General features: G+C 68.4%; 1 protein-coding gene across 5 annotated transcripts in view; it reads right to left on the bottom strand.

The window, feature by feature from the left end:
- MYRF (myelin regulatory factor) overlaps window positions 1-14,375 on the bottom strand; it is a 31,311-nt gene extending 16,936 nt beyond the window's left edge. For all 5 annotated transcript variants that reach the window (XM_084895797.1, XM_084895801.1, XM_084895798.1 and 2 more), the window contains exons 1-4: window positions 14,198-14,375; window positions 2,567-2,654; window positions 2,155-2,418; window positions 129-190 (exon numbers count right to left, since the gene is read on the bottom strand). In XM_084895797.1, the coding sequence (XP_084751923.1) occupies window positions 129-190; window positions 2,155-2,418; window positions 2,567-2,654; window positions 14,198-14,243 (460 nt within the window). In that variant the 5' untranslated portion in view covers window positions 14,244-14,375. The remainder of the gene's footprint in view (window positions 1-128; window positions 191-2,154; window positions 2,419-2,566; window positions 2,655-14,197) is intronic.
- Window positions 14,376-15,048: the final 673 nt, after the last annotated feature.

The following is a 15,048-nucleotide window of genomic DNA, read 5'->3' as shown; positions in this document are numbered from 1 at the left end:
ATTTGACCAGCGATAATGTGGCCCGTGGGGCAGCGCTGGCCCCCTCCCTCCGCGCCCGCCCGCCCGATAAGGCCGCCCCAACCACTTGCCCCAATCCCAGAGGGGAGGGCGGTGCCCGCTGGACTCACCGTTCACCTGCCGGGGGGAGTAGGCCTCGGAGCCCGAGTCTGGGGGGGAGTCAGGCAGGGTGCTGCGGGAGAGGGGGGGTGTCGGGAGGCAGCTCCTCCGGGGCCAGGGGCCAGGGACCCCGAGGTGGAGGCAGCCAGGTCTCCTCACTCCCACCTGCGGGCATCTCTCTGCACCAGCACCTCGGGGTGCCCGGCAGTTGTTTGGGGGAGGGGGGGGTCTTGAACTCTTGCCCAGCACTGCCTCAGGCCTAATGGGCACATGGGGGCCAGCACCACTGTCCCTTAGGATGGCACAGGTGTTCAGGGCTCTGTCCCCAGGCGAGGGCCCTAGCCTGCCCCCTTCTTTTGCCCACTGAAGCCCCCACTTCCTGGAAACGCAGGGCCTGGGGCTGGGAGGCCTGGGGCTGGGAGGCCTGGGGGCTGGGAGGCCTGAGGGCTGGGAGGCCTGAGGGCTGGGAGGCCTGAGGGCTGGGAGGCCTGGGGGCTGGGAGGCCTGGGCTGGCCCACCCGGGCAGGTGTGGCGGGCAGGGAGCCAGCGGCGGGCTGGCTCTGTTGTTCCTGCAGGTTGGTTTTATCAGCAGTCCCAGCAAAGGAACAAACTCAACCCCGAGAGGTCAGCACGTCCTGCGTGAGGCCGGTGCTGGTCAGGGAGGGAGTGTGTGCCCCCCGGGGTCCAGCTCTCTGGCCATCTCTGGTCCCCAGCCACAGGGACACGGCCTGGGCAGACCCCAGAGTGCCCACGCTCCCAACAAGCCACCTGCCCACCCCACAGCCATGCGAGGAGGCCAGAAAGTGCTAAGGGCCGGGGGGGCTGACCCTCCCTGCGGCCCTGGCTGCCGACCAGGCCTCTCAGCCCCACGGTGGGCCTCCCGGTCGGCTCCCTGCCTCCCCTGACAGTGGCCCTGGGTGTCTCCGTGGGTCAGGGGCTCTCACACCCTCCGACCCCCGCCCCTAAGGCCCCGAACCCACAGCACTGCTCCTCCCCCCGACTCCTCCGGGTGCCCGTTAGCCCGCCCCCCGGGGGTGCAGGGATGGACGGCGCCCTCCCCATCTAGACCGCGGACCCACAGCCGGCGGGCCCTGCCTGTCCTGTTTACTTCTAGAACTCGGCCTGGCAGGGGCGGGGCAGGAAGGCCCAGCCACGGAGTCCTGCGTGGCTCTGGACAGGCCTCCCCCACCCGCCCCCCTTCCCCTCGGGGTCCGCAGCTACGCCCTGACCCCCAGCCCGGGAGCCAGGAGGCAGTGGCGCCCCAGCATGCCTGCCGGTTTCCACAGCACCTGGGGGCGGGGCATGGGGGCGCACTTACAGAGAAGACACCGGGGCTGACCCAGGGGTGGGGCCGGGACAGAGCACTCCGTTATTTCCCCGGAGACAGGGTCCCTGTCCCTGCTAGGCACCCCAGAACCTGCTCCCAGACCCTCTGCCGAGCGCACGGCCCTGACTTCCCCAGGGACAGTGTCCGGGCTGCCCTGGCGTCTGGCTGGCCGGGCTGGACCCTCCCTCACAGCCAGACCCAGCGAGCCCCGAGTCAGGCCATCGCTCGGGACCCGCTGACGTGGGCGGGGGGCCTGGGAGGCGGGTGCTTGTGGGGGCGCATCAGCTCAGCCAGCTCCCCGCAGCCACAGCACACGTGGCTGAATTCACGACCGAGTGGACGGAGCCGTTGTAGGGAGGGGAGTTTGCGTGCCCGCGCATGTGCACATGTGCAGGTGTGTCCATGTGTGTAGGTGGCCCCGTGAGTGTAAACAGTTGTGCCCTCTGGTCTCACCCCCTGCTGTCCACTCTCCACACGGCTCTCAGAGATTCTTCTAGCACCTCCGTCAGCCTCACCCCTCCTCTGCTCGGAGCCCCGTGTCCCTCCTCAGCCTGGCCCTCGTTCTGCCCGCCTTACCTGCCCACTGGGCAGCCCGACCGCCACGGCCAGGCCTTGGCCAGCTCCTCCCAGGCCCACGGCCGCTGGCCCCGCGCCCTGCCTGCCCCGGGGCCCTGCTTCTAACCCACCACACGCTCCCTGCCCTCACTCACCCTGGGGCATAGGGAGCCTTGGGCTCTGCCTTGATGGGGGGCCCAGAGCCCCCCAGGAAGGGCTTGGGAGCGGCGCCCATGCCATTGTTGTTGTTGCAGTTGAGCGGGGCGCTGTAGCTCGGGGGAGGGAGGGGGCCGTGGTGCCCCGGGGAGGGTCCACCCCCGGGGGGGCTCAGGTGGAGGACCCCGCTGGAGCCGGGGATGGCCGGCTGCCCGTGGGCGTAGGAGGCGGCGCTGGCTGGAGCAGAGATGTCGGGGAAGCAGCTGCGGAGAAGGGGGGAAGCTCAGCGCCAGCCAGGACCCGGGCCCACCCGCCAGGCAGGCTGCGGGCTCAGCCTGTCCGGGCAGGGCTGTCCCCTCCCGGGCGGAGGCGAGGCCGCAGGCAGGGCGGGAGGCGGTCCCGGCCACTCACAGGTCGGAGGCGTCCTCCTTGCTGATGTACTCCTCCAGGATGCTGGTGTCCAGGTTGGAGGGCTCCAGGGCCCCGCTGAGGTCGTGGCCTGCGGGGAGGGGCAGACGTGAGCCGCGAGGGGTGGGTGCAGCTCCCCGAGGCTCCTGGGCCTCTGGGCCCAGCCCTGCAACTCACCCCAGGCGGGGTCTCCCCCCCTTCCTGTACCCCTCATCGTCCCTCATCGCCCACCACTTGACACGGACCCCAGCCCGCAGGGCCACCTGGAATCGACAAGGAGGGGCAGGGACCAGAGCGCAGGTCCGGACAGATAGCTGCTTCCTGCCCTCCACCCCCGTTTCCATCGTAAAAGGGGTGGTCGTCCCCCTTCCCCGTGGGGGCTGTGAGGAGCTAGATGCCCAGTGGATGCCGCCACCCGGGGCCCTGCCCTGCCCTGCTCAGTAGCCGGTTCCACATGGGGGCACCCGGGAGGGAGCATGAGGCCTGGTAGGTGGGCCTCACATCCTGGGGGTGGGAGGGTATGGGCTGGGGGAGTCTCCTGCACCCCGCGGCCCAGCTTACTCCCACTGCGCATGCCCATCAGCCTGAAACAGGCTGGGGTGCTCGGCCCCGGTTCAGCACAGGTGAGGGGCGCAGAGCAGTACGGGCTCGGGCTTCGTAGCGGCAACATGATGGCGGCCTGGGCTCGCTCTCCACCCGCCCGCTCCCGGGCCCTCCCACAGCAAAGGCGGCCGCTGCTCGCTGGCGTCGGCGGGGAGGAGCGGGAGGTGCTGGCCCTTCCCCTCCCAGGGTCACCTTGCGGGGGGAGCCAGAGGGAGGGGTGATAAGGGGGCTGACGTGGGAGATGCGTCAGCCCCGATAATGGTGGACGGCCCCACCCTCGCCGCTGGCCTGGGCTGGCAGCCCCACTGAGGCAGGGGCACTGCCCACAGGCCCCGGAGCTGCGCCTGGGGTCTGGGCCTCATGTCCGTCCCCTCTCCCTTCCCTCCCCACCCCCCGTGAGCCCTGGGAGCTCAGGCGGGCCTAGGAACAAGTCCTGGCTCCTCACCTCCTCCCCGCTGGGTGACACTGGGCAGGCCATGCACCCTCTCTGAGCCTCAGTCTCCTCCCGGGTAAAATGGGGGCAGGAACAGCGAACCCTTTCTAGGCTCGTTTTGAGGGTGAAGCAAATTGAGGGCTGTGGGGTGCCTGGCACCGAGCGGGTGCTCCGCAGACGGAGCGGCTGACCTCACTTCCCATTCCCAGAGCCCTGGGGTCCCGGGAGCCCCCCGGCCGGCTCCTCCCGGCCCCGGCCGGCATTTCAGGAATGCTGAGCCCCGCTTAGGTGATTAATGAGGGCTAAGCCCTCCTGGGAGTCACGCGCTGCCTGGGACAGGCCCTCCTGCTGCCCCCACCCGGCTCGCCCAGCCGGGAGCCAGGGACACCCACCGAGCCCGGCCAATGGCCGGCCAGGGCCCCATGAGGCCAGGCCAGGAGGAGCTGCTCCAGCCGGGGATGGCCGCTGCACGCCGAGGTTCTAGAACCCCTTCTACGCTCTGCGCCCCTCCCCCCATCCTTCCCTGCTGACCAAAGGCCCATGGACTGAGCGCCTACTGTGTGCCAGGCCTGATTGGAGCCAAGTACACGAACAATCACAGGGGCTCACTGCACGCAAGTACCCGCAGGCTCCTCATGGCCGCGCGGCCATCTTTCCCACCTGTGATGGTGACCTTGACCGTGGCAGTGATGGTGACGGGACAGATGGAGGCCTGAACCACGCTCCATGCTCTATGGGTTTACCTCCCAATCAAGTCTGCAGCTCCATTCCCTCACACAGAGAGGGCAAGTCCCCGGCCCAAGGCAACCCAGCAAGGGGGAGGCAAGCCCAGGTGCAGGGGCCTGACTACGGGGGAAGGTGTGGTCGGTGCTCACTGAGACTTCTCGCCATCCTGGGACCCCCACCCGGTGGGCGGGGAGGGGAGGGGACTCCCGGGGGAGGACCAAACCCAGGAGATGGAGCAGGAGCGGGCACCGCGGGGCACCCCCCCTCAGCCGCCGAAGCTGCAGGTCTGAGACTGAACTTGGAATCCGTGGTGAATGATGGGGTGACGGAGTCACGGTGTTGCTATTTATAACAGGCCAGGCCCCTCGTTCCCTCCCCCTCTCCCCTGGCCAGGAGTGTTCCTAATCACCCCTAATCCTCCTGCCCACCTCCCCCAGGAGAGGGGGCCGCGGCAGAGGCATCCTGGGACCCTAACGAGAACCAGATGTGGTTGTGGGGAGGAGAGAGCCTCCGTGCCAGGGGCCGGGTGGACGGAGGGGGGAGGAGGGGCCCCTGGGGCAGGACGGGGTGGGGGTGGGCCCGTGGGTTGGAGACAAGACTGAGGTTTGGAGGTGGGTGGGCCTCCCGAGGAGCAAGGACCCCACATCTCTCCTTTGCTGGAAGCCCTGGAGGCCTCCCTGGTCTGTTCCCCACACAGCCTGCCCCCCAAACCACGTTGGGGTCCAGCCACCAGGCGATGCCCACAGCCTGCCCCCCAAACCACGAACCACATTGCAGATTTCTCACCGAACATTCCAGGAGGACAGGATGGGGGTGGGATTCCTGAGGCTGGGGCGGAGCCCCCAGGAACCCAGGAGGAAGGCAGGGCCCCTGGCACTCTTGGGGGTCCCCTTCCCCCACGGTCCCCGAAATAGCCCTGGAATATGGCTGAGCCAACAGCAGATACCTGTCAGCAGGAAGCCGCGCCTCCTGCTGATCTCCCAGACCTCGAGAGACCTCCCCACGGCCAGAACATGGTACCGCCAGGTCACAGCAGCACCCGCCTCCCCTCCTCCCGCCCTCAGCACTGCCCATGCTCAGGGCCTGAGGCCCGAGGCCCGAGGCCAGGCAAGGTTGGCCCTGCCTGCCCACAGCCGCCTCTCCTGCCCCTTTGGGCACTCTCCCTGCACTCTCCATGGTCCTGCCTCTGCCCCATTCTGACCCGGGACAACCCCGCCCACCGGCCCCTGCCCCACATCAGGCCCTTTCCACAGCCCCAGAGCCCCCTCCACGCGTGCTCCAGGTTGGGCTTAAACGGAAGTTCCTCCGAGGTCTCTCCTCCCTCCTGAGCGGTGGCCTTCCTCCTCGCTCACCCGCGCTCGGCTCTCTGGCCCGGCACAGACCTCATGGTGGTGGCGGGTCTGCCCACGCCCACGGCTCTCACTCACTCAGTGGTCGCCGTGCCCAATGCCACCACACACTGATAGGACTCATCCTTCATTCTCATGACAGCCGCTCGGGGCAGGTGGCCTTCTTGTTTGCCACTTTACAGACGAGGAAACTGAGGCTCGGGAAGGATGAATGTCCTGACGTCGCTTGCAGACGCGGGAGCTGGGCGGTCTGGGACTCCGTATCTAAGCCGGCCATAGGCACGCAATACGTGTTCACAGAACGGACCAGCAGAGTGGCGAGCCGGACCCCGGAGCCAGGCCTGTCTGGGTCTGGGGACCGCCGCCCTGCAGTCCACACTGTGGTGGAAGCCGGGGCCAGACAGGGCCCCTCCAGGTGCCGTCCCTGCCTGCTGAGCGGTGCACCCAGATGCTCCTCATTAATGAGGCCCTTTATTACCTGCTTCTAACAGGATCCAGACGCTGCCCCCTCCCAGGAGGCTGGGCCTGGGCTGTGGGACGGAGCCCCCTCCCTCCACACTCCTCCCTCCCTCAAGGCCGCTCCGCTGGGCAGCAGGGGACGGAAGGGACACGAGCCAGGTGCGGGATGAGGGATGAGGGCGGCTGGGGGCCCAGGTGGTCCTCCGCCCCGGACCCCTCCCTTCTCCCCCTCCTCGTGCTCATGCCCACACCCTCACCACCAGCTGTGGCCACTGGCTGAGTCTCGGCCATTGTCCTGGGGGACGGGGAGGGTGGGGACCCGGCACAGTGGGTGGCTTGTGCCCTGCCCACACCCTCCCCCCTGCCCGTCAATGGGGCACTTGTCAATTCATGCCCCAAACATGGCGGAAATCCCGTCAGCCACGTGGCTGTGGGCTGGGCAGGCCAGGGCCTCAGGATGCTGGCCAGGCCACGCTCACCTGGACCTGTGTCCCCCCGCTGTGCGGAGTGTCCACCCCCCGTGTTGGGACCTGAGGGGCGCCCTGGCCCCTGCAATGGCAGGAGGGCAGGGTGGCAGTGGTCCGGAGACTGCCCACCTTGGCATCCCATCATGCCCTAAGGGACCCCTGGGGTCAGAGTAGCCTGTCTGCCAATGTAGCAACACCCGCGTCACAGCGTCGTGACGCCCTGCGAGTGACCCGTCCTCCACGGGCCTGGCTTCCTTCTCTCAGGGGAGCAGGGCCCCGCGCCTTCAGCAGAACGGAGGGAGAGCACCTGCCCCAGGAGGCCATTCCCCGGTCCGCGTGCAGTGCGTCCCCATCTCTCTCGGGACCCCATCTCCGTTCCTCCCATCGTCCCGCGGTCCCCCAGGCCTCTCCCCTTCCTGCAGGTTGGCTCCGGAGCCCCTGAGGGGGACTTGCCCCTTCCCCTGAGCCCCTCTGAGCCCTGGCCCGTCCCCTGCTGCTGTGCACGACACAGTCCTGCTGCCAGGCCTTGGTGCTAGCCATCCTGCCCCGGTCAGTCCCCATGACCGCCTGCCCGCCCCAGCAACCCCTCCGCCACCCCTGTCACAGAGGGCCCCAGGGCGAAGGCTCGCCTCCCAGTATCCATGGAGCTAATCAACATGTCCCAAGCCAGTTCACACTGGGACGGGCTCAGTGGTCTCTCCCCTCCCTGGGTTTGGCTTTTCTACCTTTATTAATATGACCTGTGACTACTGTGATAACTGCTAGCTGCCCCCTGTGGCCAGGCTTCTCCCTTAAAACGCCTTCAGGTCAGATCCTGGGACTTGTAAGCCGCCCTTTGCATCCCTGCAACAGACCCACTCACCGAGGGCTGAAGGACACGGAGGCGGCTCCCGAGCTATTGCCAGCCGGTCCTTAAACCGAAGCCACGGGTGTCTCTGTTCCCTCCCAACTTCTCGTTAAAAGTGTGGAGGATTCCTGCATGCTGCAGAGGCCACGCTCCTCCAGGGACCCGGAGCCTCCGGCTGCCCTGGGGACGCAGCCGTGTCCTCCTCCCGCCGCCATGCGGCTGGCTGCCACCCTGTCCTCTGGCCGACGCCAGGCTGAACTCACAGCCCCAGGATGCTCCAAGCCAGGCCCAACGGCACTGACCCCACTGCTGTGACCTGTTCTCAGGGAACCACCTCAGGCCCAGGGGCCTCTGCTCTGCTCTGGGGATCCCCAGGCCTTGGCACCCCAGGATGCCTGGGGGACCCTTGGAGTCCATGAGGCTGCATTAGTTCCTGCCTGGGGCGCAGCCTCTCCCACAGGGACCTGGAGAGGCAGGCCAGGGAAAGGCCCCTCCCCACGGAGGCGGGACAAAGACCCTGCAGCACGGGGCAGGGGCAGGTCTCCATCCGTATCCCACACGCATGTGCGCGCACAGGGTGGACTCCCAGCCAGGTATCCGCTGGCACACACATGATGGTGTACATACGAACACACACATACACACTGTGGCACACCTCTCCCACACGGACACACACATGTCCGCACCCAGCATGCTTCATACGTGCTCTTTCATCTCAATTATTATTTGGGGAGCATCTGCCATGTGCCAGGGACGATGAGAGGCCCAGGTGGCCCAGGAGGAAGCAGGATGAACGAGACCTGCTTCTGCGGAGCTGACATTCCCGAGGCAGAGCCACGCGATAGGTCGGTCAAGTCCGTGGTGGTTTACTGGTGACAGAGGCTGCGAGAAAACAAAGCCGGGCGCGGGCCAGGGGCCAGGAGAGTGGGGAGAAACCGCAGTTCTAAGTACGAAGGCCGAGCCAGGCCTCACCGAGCCAAGGTGTAAAGGAGGCGAGCCGCAGGGACCTCTGGGAGGGGCATTCCAGACGGGGGAGCCAGTGCAAAGGCCCTGGGGCACGAGCATGCTTGTGCATGTTCCCATCACAGTGTACGGCGCACGCATGTACACTCGTGCACACAAATGCACACGAACTCAGGCCAATACACCTCCCCGGTGGCTCCAGCGGGAGCCAGATCTAACTGAGCAAACTCAGTGTCAAGACCCTCAAGTGCCCTGACAAAGGCAGCCCCTGCGAGGGGGTGGGATCACCCTGCTCCCACCCAGGCCCCAGGCCCCAGGCTCCACGAGGGAGACCCGGGAGGGAGAGGAGAGCACAGGGCCTGAGAGATGAAGAGGGGAGGGAGGGAAGGCCCAGAGGGAGGGAGGGAAGGAGGGAGGGCCTCACACTCTACAGGGAGATGGAGGCTGTGGCTATGCATTAGGGGGCTGGGAGGACGTAGGTCCGATGGAGGAACTTCCCCACGGATGTGGCCTGGAGGAGGGGGCGGGGTTCCCTGGAGCCTCGGCCCACAGTCCAGGCCAGCGGGGACCAGACCGGGGTTTGCCCTTCCTTCCCTTCCTACTCCGGGCCTCGGCACCCCAGGGCCTCGCTGTTTATGTCATACGACCGACCGTGACCTTCTGAGGGAGGCCCGGAGGGAAAGGGGCCGGGCGGAGTCACCAGCACAGCCATCCCGCTGATCGGGACCCTCAGCACGGCCCTGCCTCGCTCCAGGCTGGCCCCCCGCTGAAGTGGCCGCAGGCCAGGAGACCCAGGGTCCTGTCCCAGCTCTGCGGGGCCCCCTGCGTGAGCCCGACACGCCACCTTCCTCTCGGCCTCAGCCTCCCTCTGGGAAATGAGGAGACGCCACCAGCACCTCTCTGAGCCCCTGGTTCCTGGGAAACAACCTATGCAAAGCCTGGGGCCTGGGCGGCAGGTAAAGACTAAGGAGGTCAAGCCCCTCCCCTGTGCCCGCCCACCCCTGCCCCGGGCCCGCCCACCCCCAAGTTCCAAGTCTCTGAGGAGAAGGCTTCGGTGGGTCTCGCCGGGGGCCCCAGGACCAGGCAGGGCCGGCCCCTCTCCTTGTTAGAAAACGCAGCCCAGAGAGGGCAAGGGGCTTTCCCAGGGCGCACAGCACCAGCCAGAGGCCCCAGCCTGCCCTGTGCACCAACAGACCCTCCAGGTGAGGCCACACTACGTGCCGTGAGCCTGCCTGCGGGGCCGCCATCCAGCCTGACCTCTGTGGAGTGCTCCTCTGCCGGGCACGGTCCTAGGCCCCTCGCAGGCCCCCCTCAACCTGATCAAAACCCTGGGAGGCAGGCGCTGGGACCACACTGCGCCCCCATTTTACAGAGGAGAGAATGGAGGCACAGGAGGTGTGGGGATACGCCCCAAGAAGGATCTCGGAGAGCAGACCCGGGAGCAGACCCCGCAGCACGCCCGGTGAGGCCTCCGACCATGACCTCATCGGCCCGGCCCCCAAGCCGGGGGCTGCCCCACGCACTGGCAGCAGGGGCTGGAGACTTTGGGGTGGGTGGGAGAGGAGCCCCCCCCCCCCCCCCCCCCCCGCCATGCACACCCGGCTGGGAGGGACACTGAGGCCCGGAGGAGGGCGGGGAGAAGGAGGAAGGTGGAAAGGAAGGGCAGGCGGCTGGTGGGGCGGGGCCGTCCCGTTAATGATTCAGTTAATGATTTCTGCTCCTCCTTATCGGGAGGGCAAAGTCCAAGGGCAGCAGCCAATCAGGGGCCCCGTTGGGCTGCTACCCAGCAGCCTCTGCTGTTGGGGGCCCCCCAAGTCCTGTAAGCCCTTGGGAGCCAGGGAGTGGGGGCCAAGTGCCCAGGAGGAGGCCGTTCTGCCCAGAGCGGCCTGTCTTTCTCCCAAACAGCCTGCTTGGCCCGGCCTCAGGCCCAGGGACCCTCTGCCAGGCCCCCAGGCTCAGGAGCCGGCCAGGGCCAGCAGGTGGGACTCGGCTCCTCTCCCCTCCGCCCTCCTGGGGTGCCCCCACCGCGCCTTTGTTCACACAGCCATTGTTGCTTCCCTGAGAACACTTCCTGCCCCCCCCACCCCGTGGTGCTGGGTGTGGGGGACAAGGGGATGAGTCAGCCCCCCCTTCCCCTCCAGCTGCACTCAGGACTGAGGGGGGTGTGGCTGGGACAGGAGTCCCCAGGGGCTCTGGGTGGGCCTAGGAGGCAGCTCCCTTCATCTCCTTACACGTCAGGGGTTTGGCTGCCTCCCTCTCCACCTGCTCCTGGGGGCGCAGTACCATCCCTCCCCTCCCCCCCCCAGCTCAGCCCCAGACTCCCGTCCAGGCGGGGTCCTCTCCTACAGTCACAGGTGGTCTCCCCAAGGCCGCCTCCTGCCCCGCGGAGGCACCCCTAAGCCCTGGGGGAGAGCGGGGGCTGGTGTCAGCTCTGCCTCACACTGGCCACCCCCCTTCTGTTGGCCCCACCGCAGGGCTGGGTGGAGGGTGGCTCTCCAACCAGGGTCCCGGTGCTCTGGAGGCCTGGGGAGGGGAGGGGCGGGGGTCAGGCCTTGTCTCCAGTGCAGAGATCTCACCAGAGGACAAAGGCAAAGAGACAAGAGCATCTGTCTCTGTTTGGCGGCTAGAGAGTCCCGTGGGAAGTCCCCTCTCTGGTCCGGCACACCTGCTCGCCCCGGAGGGCGGTGAGGCCGAGAGGAGGGGGTGCCAGGCCAGGGCCCCAGCGGGTCTGGGAAGAGGGAAACGCTCAGCTCCCACCTCCAGGCCTGGCGGGGCCCGGAGGCTGCGTGGAGGCCCCAGCCTCTCAGAAGCTCCCCTGGTCTCCGTGGCTTCCCCCACATCCGCCTGCGCTCTGGGGGGCAGAGCTGCTCGCTCAAGCCCACCTGCCCCCCAAGTCAGGGCCAGCCCCCCTTGCCCCATCCCACCCCTTCCTGGGCTGAGAGGAGGCTCATCAGAGCTGAAGGGACCCTCAGCTCCGTGTCACCCCTCCTGCCCTGCAGGCGGGGCAAGGGCCCAGAGATGGCGAGCGTTCCGCCTGAGGTCACACAGCTCTCGTGGCCGAGCTTCACCAGAGCCTCTAAAGCCGCCCTGCCCCATCCCTCACCAGGCTCTGGGCGTTCAAGGCCCCGGCCGGTCGCTCAAAGCAACTAGCCACCGTGGCCCTGTTTCCTGCTGGGAGCCAGATCCTCCTGCCCGAGGGTCCCCTCTCTGGGGCCTGTGGGCGCCCGGAGCCTCCCTCCAGGGGATTAGCAGGGGGGTCACGGGGCCCCAGCTGTACCAGCCTTGAGGGGCCGCCCTGCCCCAGCCGCCCACCCGAGGCCCAAAGCGCCTGAGCCCTCGGCCTACCGCCCCGGGGCGGGCACAGCGTGGCCTGCCTGCCCGGGCAGGACCAGGACATAGGCCTGATGTGCCCAGAGAGTGGGCCACGCCAGACGAGGGCCCCATGCTCCCCAGAGCAGAAAGCAGAGCCCCTGCCCCGATACCCAGGGGAGAGGCCACGGCCGCGCAGGGACAGGTGAGAACGCGGGTGCCCCAGCCCCTCGGGCGGGCGGGCGGGAGCACAGGCTGTGCCCACACTCAGCCCACGGCCCAGGCGCGAGGCCCCGCTCCCGCCCCGCCCTTCCACCGCGCACCCACCAGCACGCCCAGGCCCGCGCTCCCCGGAGCTCCCTCGCACCCACGCCAGGTCCACACTCCGCTGCCCACCCGAGTCCCCGCCAGGCCAGCCCCTCCCGGGGGGCCCCAGAGACCCCGGCCCTCGGCGCCCACCCCACCTTCCCGTCTCGGCCTCAGGGAGCGCTCTCCCGCCCGGCTCCTCGCCCCCCCACGGCAGCCCACACCTCCCTGCTCCCCACAGACATTCTTGAGTCTCCTCTTATCTCTCCGAGGGAGCAGCGCAGCCTCCCGCCAGGCCGCCGCATGGCTGAGCCGTGGCGTCAGCCCCCACCCCACCCCCCGCCCAAAGCCAGGAGGGAAAGTTTGGCTCAGGAGCCAGGGAGCCAGGCCAGCCGGGCCCATCCTCCGCCGGGGCCCAGCCGCTTGGGGATATCTGCAGGAAGCCGGGGGGCTCGGCCCATGGGCACTAGCCGGCTCAGGGCACCCCCAAAAGAGTACCTTTCAAGCCAGGGCTAGTCGCCTCCTCCTGACTCCCCAGGAATCCCGCCCCCCCAATCAAGCCCCCCGAAGGCTCCTAAAGGGTGAACAGTGTCTGGGGAGAATGAGCACCCCTGGGGCTGATGGGGGGCCCCCAGGACTCTCAGGGGCCCAACCCTTCTGTCTGATCTAGGGAACGGGACGTGGTGGGTCCAGGTGTGTCCAGCATCCCAGCGGGGGGACCCGAGGCCTGGGGGTGCCCTTGCCCAGCCTGCGCAGCAAGCAGGAGGGGGCAGAGGGAGAAACGGAGTCAGAGAATGGCCGTCTTTTCTCCCTCATGGGGCCCTGGATCTGGGAGCTGGGCTTGAAATTGAGGTCCTGATTCCAGGCCCCTGGCCCCGGGTGACCCCTGCCTCCCGGGGGCAGGTTCACACCAATGGAAGTTTCTGGATCACTGAGTACTGGGTGCCGAATGTGCTGGGGAGCAGGGTGGAGGCTTGGGGACTGGGGAGAGGGTAGGCCAGAGGCTGGGCCCCCCGAGTTGGTGGAGAGCGTCTGGTCAGATGCTCAGGGAGGGTCTGAGCCGCAGGGTAGCTGGGACATGCCAGCCTGCACCTCAGCCCCCGCCCCCCTCGGCCCCATCCCTCTTGAATCCAGCACCCCCGGGGACAGAGCCCTGGAGGAGGGGCAGGCTACCCTGGAAATGGAGAGGGGAGGGGTCAGATGCATGAGACCCCAACACCATTGTGTGTGTGTGTGTGGGGGGGGAGTATTGTAAGGTGTGTGTAGACCCCAGCCCTGGAGGGTCCTGACAGGGTCAAGGTGAGGGGGGTGGGGTCAGAGCAGGCAAAGCTCCAGGAATAAGGGGGGGGGGGCAGAATCCTGAGGAGCCTGGGGGGGGGGGGCTGGCAGGATGCAGGTCACAGCTTTGGGAGGGTCTCCCCGTGGAAATGGTTGGCAGTAGGGACCCCAATTCAAGGGGGTCCCAGCCCAAGGAGAGTGTTCGGGGGTGGGGGTGGGGGTTGGGAGCCCAACCCGCTGAGGATGCTGGGCAAGGGGTCCCAGCCTGAGTAGCGGGGGTGGGGGGAGCTGCTAAGGGGAACTGCAGCCTTGGGGGAGGGAGCATCCTTGCAGAAGGGGGTGGCGGTCTTGAAGGGGGTCCCAGTCTCCAGGGAGTGAGTGGGAAGGTCCCCGGGGCCTGGGCACCCGGTTTCACCTGGGCCGTGTGGGTGGTGATGTGGGGGGCAAGCTGAAGGCACACAGTGGGCGCGACTCTCTGCGGTGGTCCCAGCCTCTGGGGAGGGGGACGCTAGGAGCTGGGGTGCCAGCCTGAGACACGGAAGGTTCCAGCAAGTGTTCTGGGGGTCCCGGCCTGGGGGAGGCTCCAAAGAAGCACAGGAGGGGGTCCCCAGACTCTGAGTTGGAGGTGTCCGAATTTGGGGGCTGGGGGTACTGCAGGTCCCGGCAGGCATGGAGGAGGACGGGGCATGGACGGGGACACAACTCCAAAGAAGTTGTGTGTTGGGGCCGGGAGCCGGGAGCCCAGCTCGGAGGAGGTGGGCAGTGACTCCTGGAGGCTGCGCCAGCCTGCTCGGGCCCCAGCCCAGAGGAGGCGCCCGGGGGGTCCCAGAGGTGCAGGCAGGTGGGGGTCCCAGTCCCCGGGAGGCGAGAGGGGTTCCCGGCGCGGTCCCTCACCTTCGAAGAAGCGCTGCAGCGCCTCCGTCTCGTCCACCACCTCCATGGCGCCCGCCCGCCGCGCTCCGCCGGCCCCGCTACAGCCCGGCCTGGGGCCGCGGCATCGCCGGCGGCCGCGCGACAGTCCGGCTCGGCTCCCGCTGCCGCGTCCGTCCGGCCGCCGCTGCCCGCTCGTCCCCGTCCGCGCCGCCTGGCCCGGCCCCCGCCCGCCCCGCGCCCCGCCCGCCCGCCGCGCCCTGCGCCCCCTGCCGGCCGGCCCGCGCCGCAGCCCCAGCGGGACGCGCGGCTCCCAGGCGGCGGGCTAGGGGTCCTCCCCGGGGCGGGGTGCGGGCGCCCCGGCCTCGTGGGGGGATGGAAGGGCTTGCGGGCCGGGCTGGGTGCGCCGCGCCTGGGGCTGTCAGCGGCCACTCCCTGTCCCGCAGTCCTCGTCCTCTCCTCGGACGGGGAGGGGTGGGGGTGGGGGTGGGGGAGGGGGAGGAAGGCGGGGATCACAGGATTCTGAATCAGGTTTTCAGACCCAAACCCCAGAGACACCCCCATTTCTTCTCGTTACCCCAGCCCCGCAGCAGGGACCACGCCTGCGGTTAGGGACCAGGTGTGAGCCCGGCCTGCGCGCCCAGCAAATGGCGTTGGAGAGGAAACTGAGGCTCAGGGCCCGCGAGGTCCCCTGTGCCAGAGCTCTGGGGCAGGTTCCTGTGGTGACGGACAGTCCCCTGGGCTGCCCGTGTGGTGGCTGGGCAGAAATGTGGCTGTTTGGGTGGCCGAGGAGCCGGCCTTGCTGTTTTGCGTCGTTGTAACAGGTTCAGGTCTCAGTAGGCGAGTGTGGGTGGCTACAGGGTTGGGCAGCACAG

The sequence above is a fragment of the Pipistrellus hanaki genome (assembly GCF_964339955.1).
Source record: "Pipistrellus hanaki genome assembly, chromosome: 9".
NCBI classification, from domain to species: Eukaryota; Metazoa; Chordata; class Mammalia; order Chiroptera; family Vespertilionidae; genus Pipistrellus; species Pipistrellus hanaki.
The sequence above is the reverse complement of the archived record's forward strand: the minus strand, read 5'-3'. Positions and strand labels throughout refer to the sequence as shown.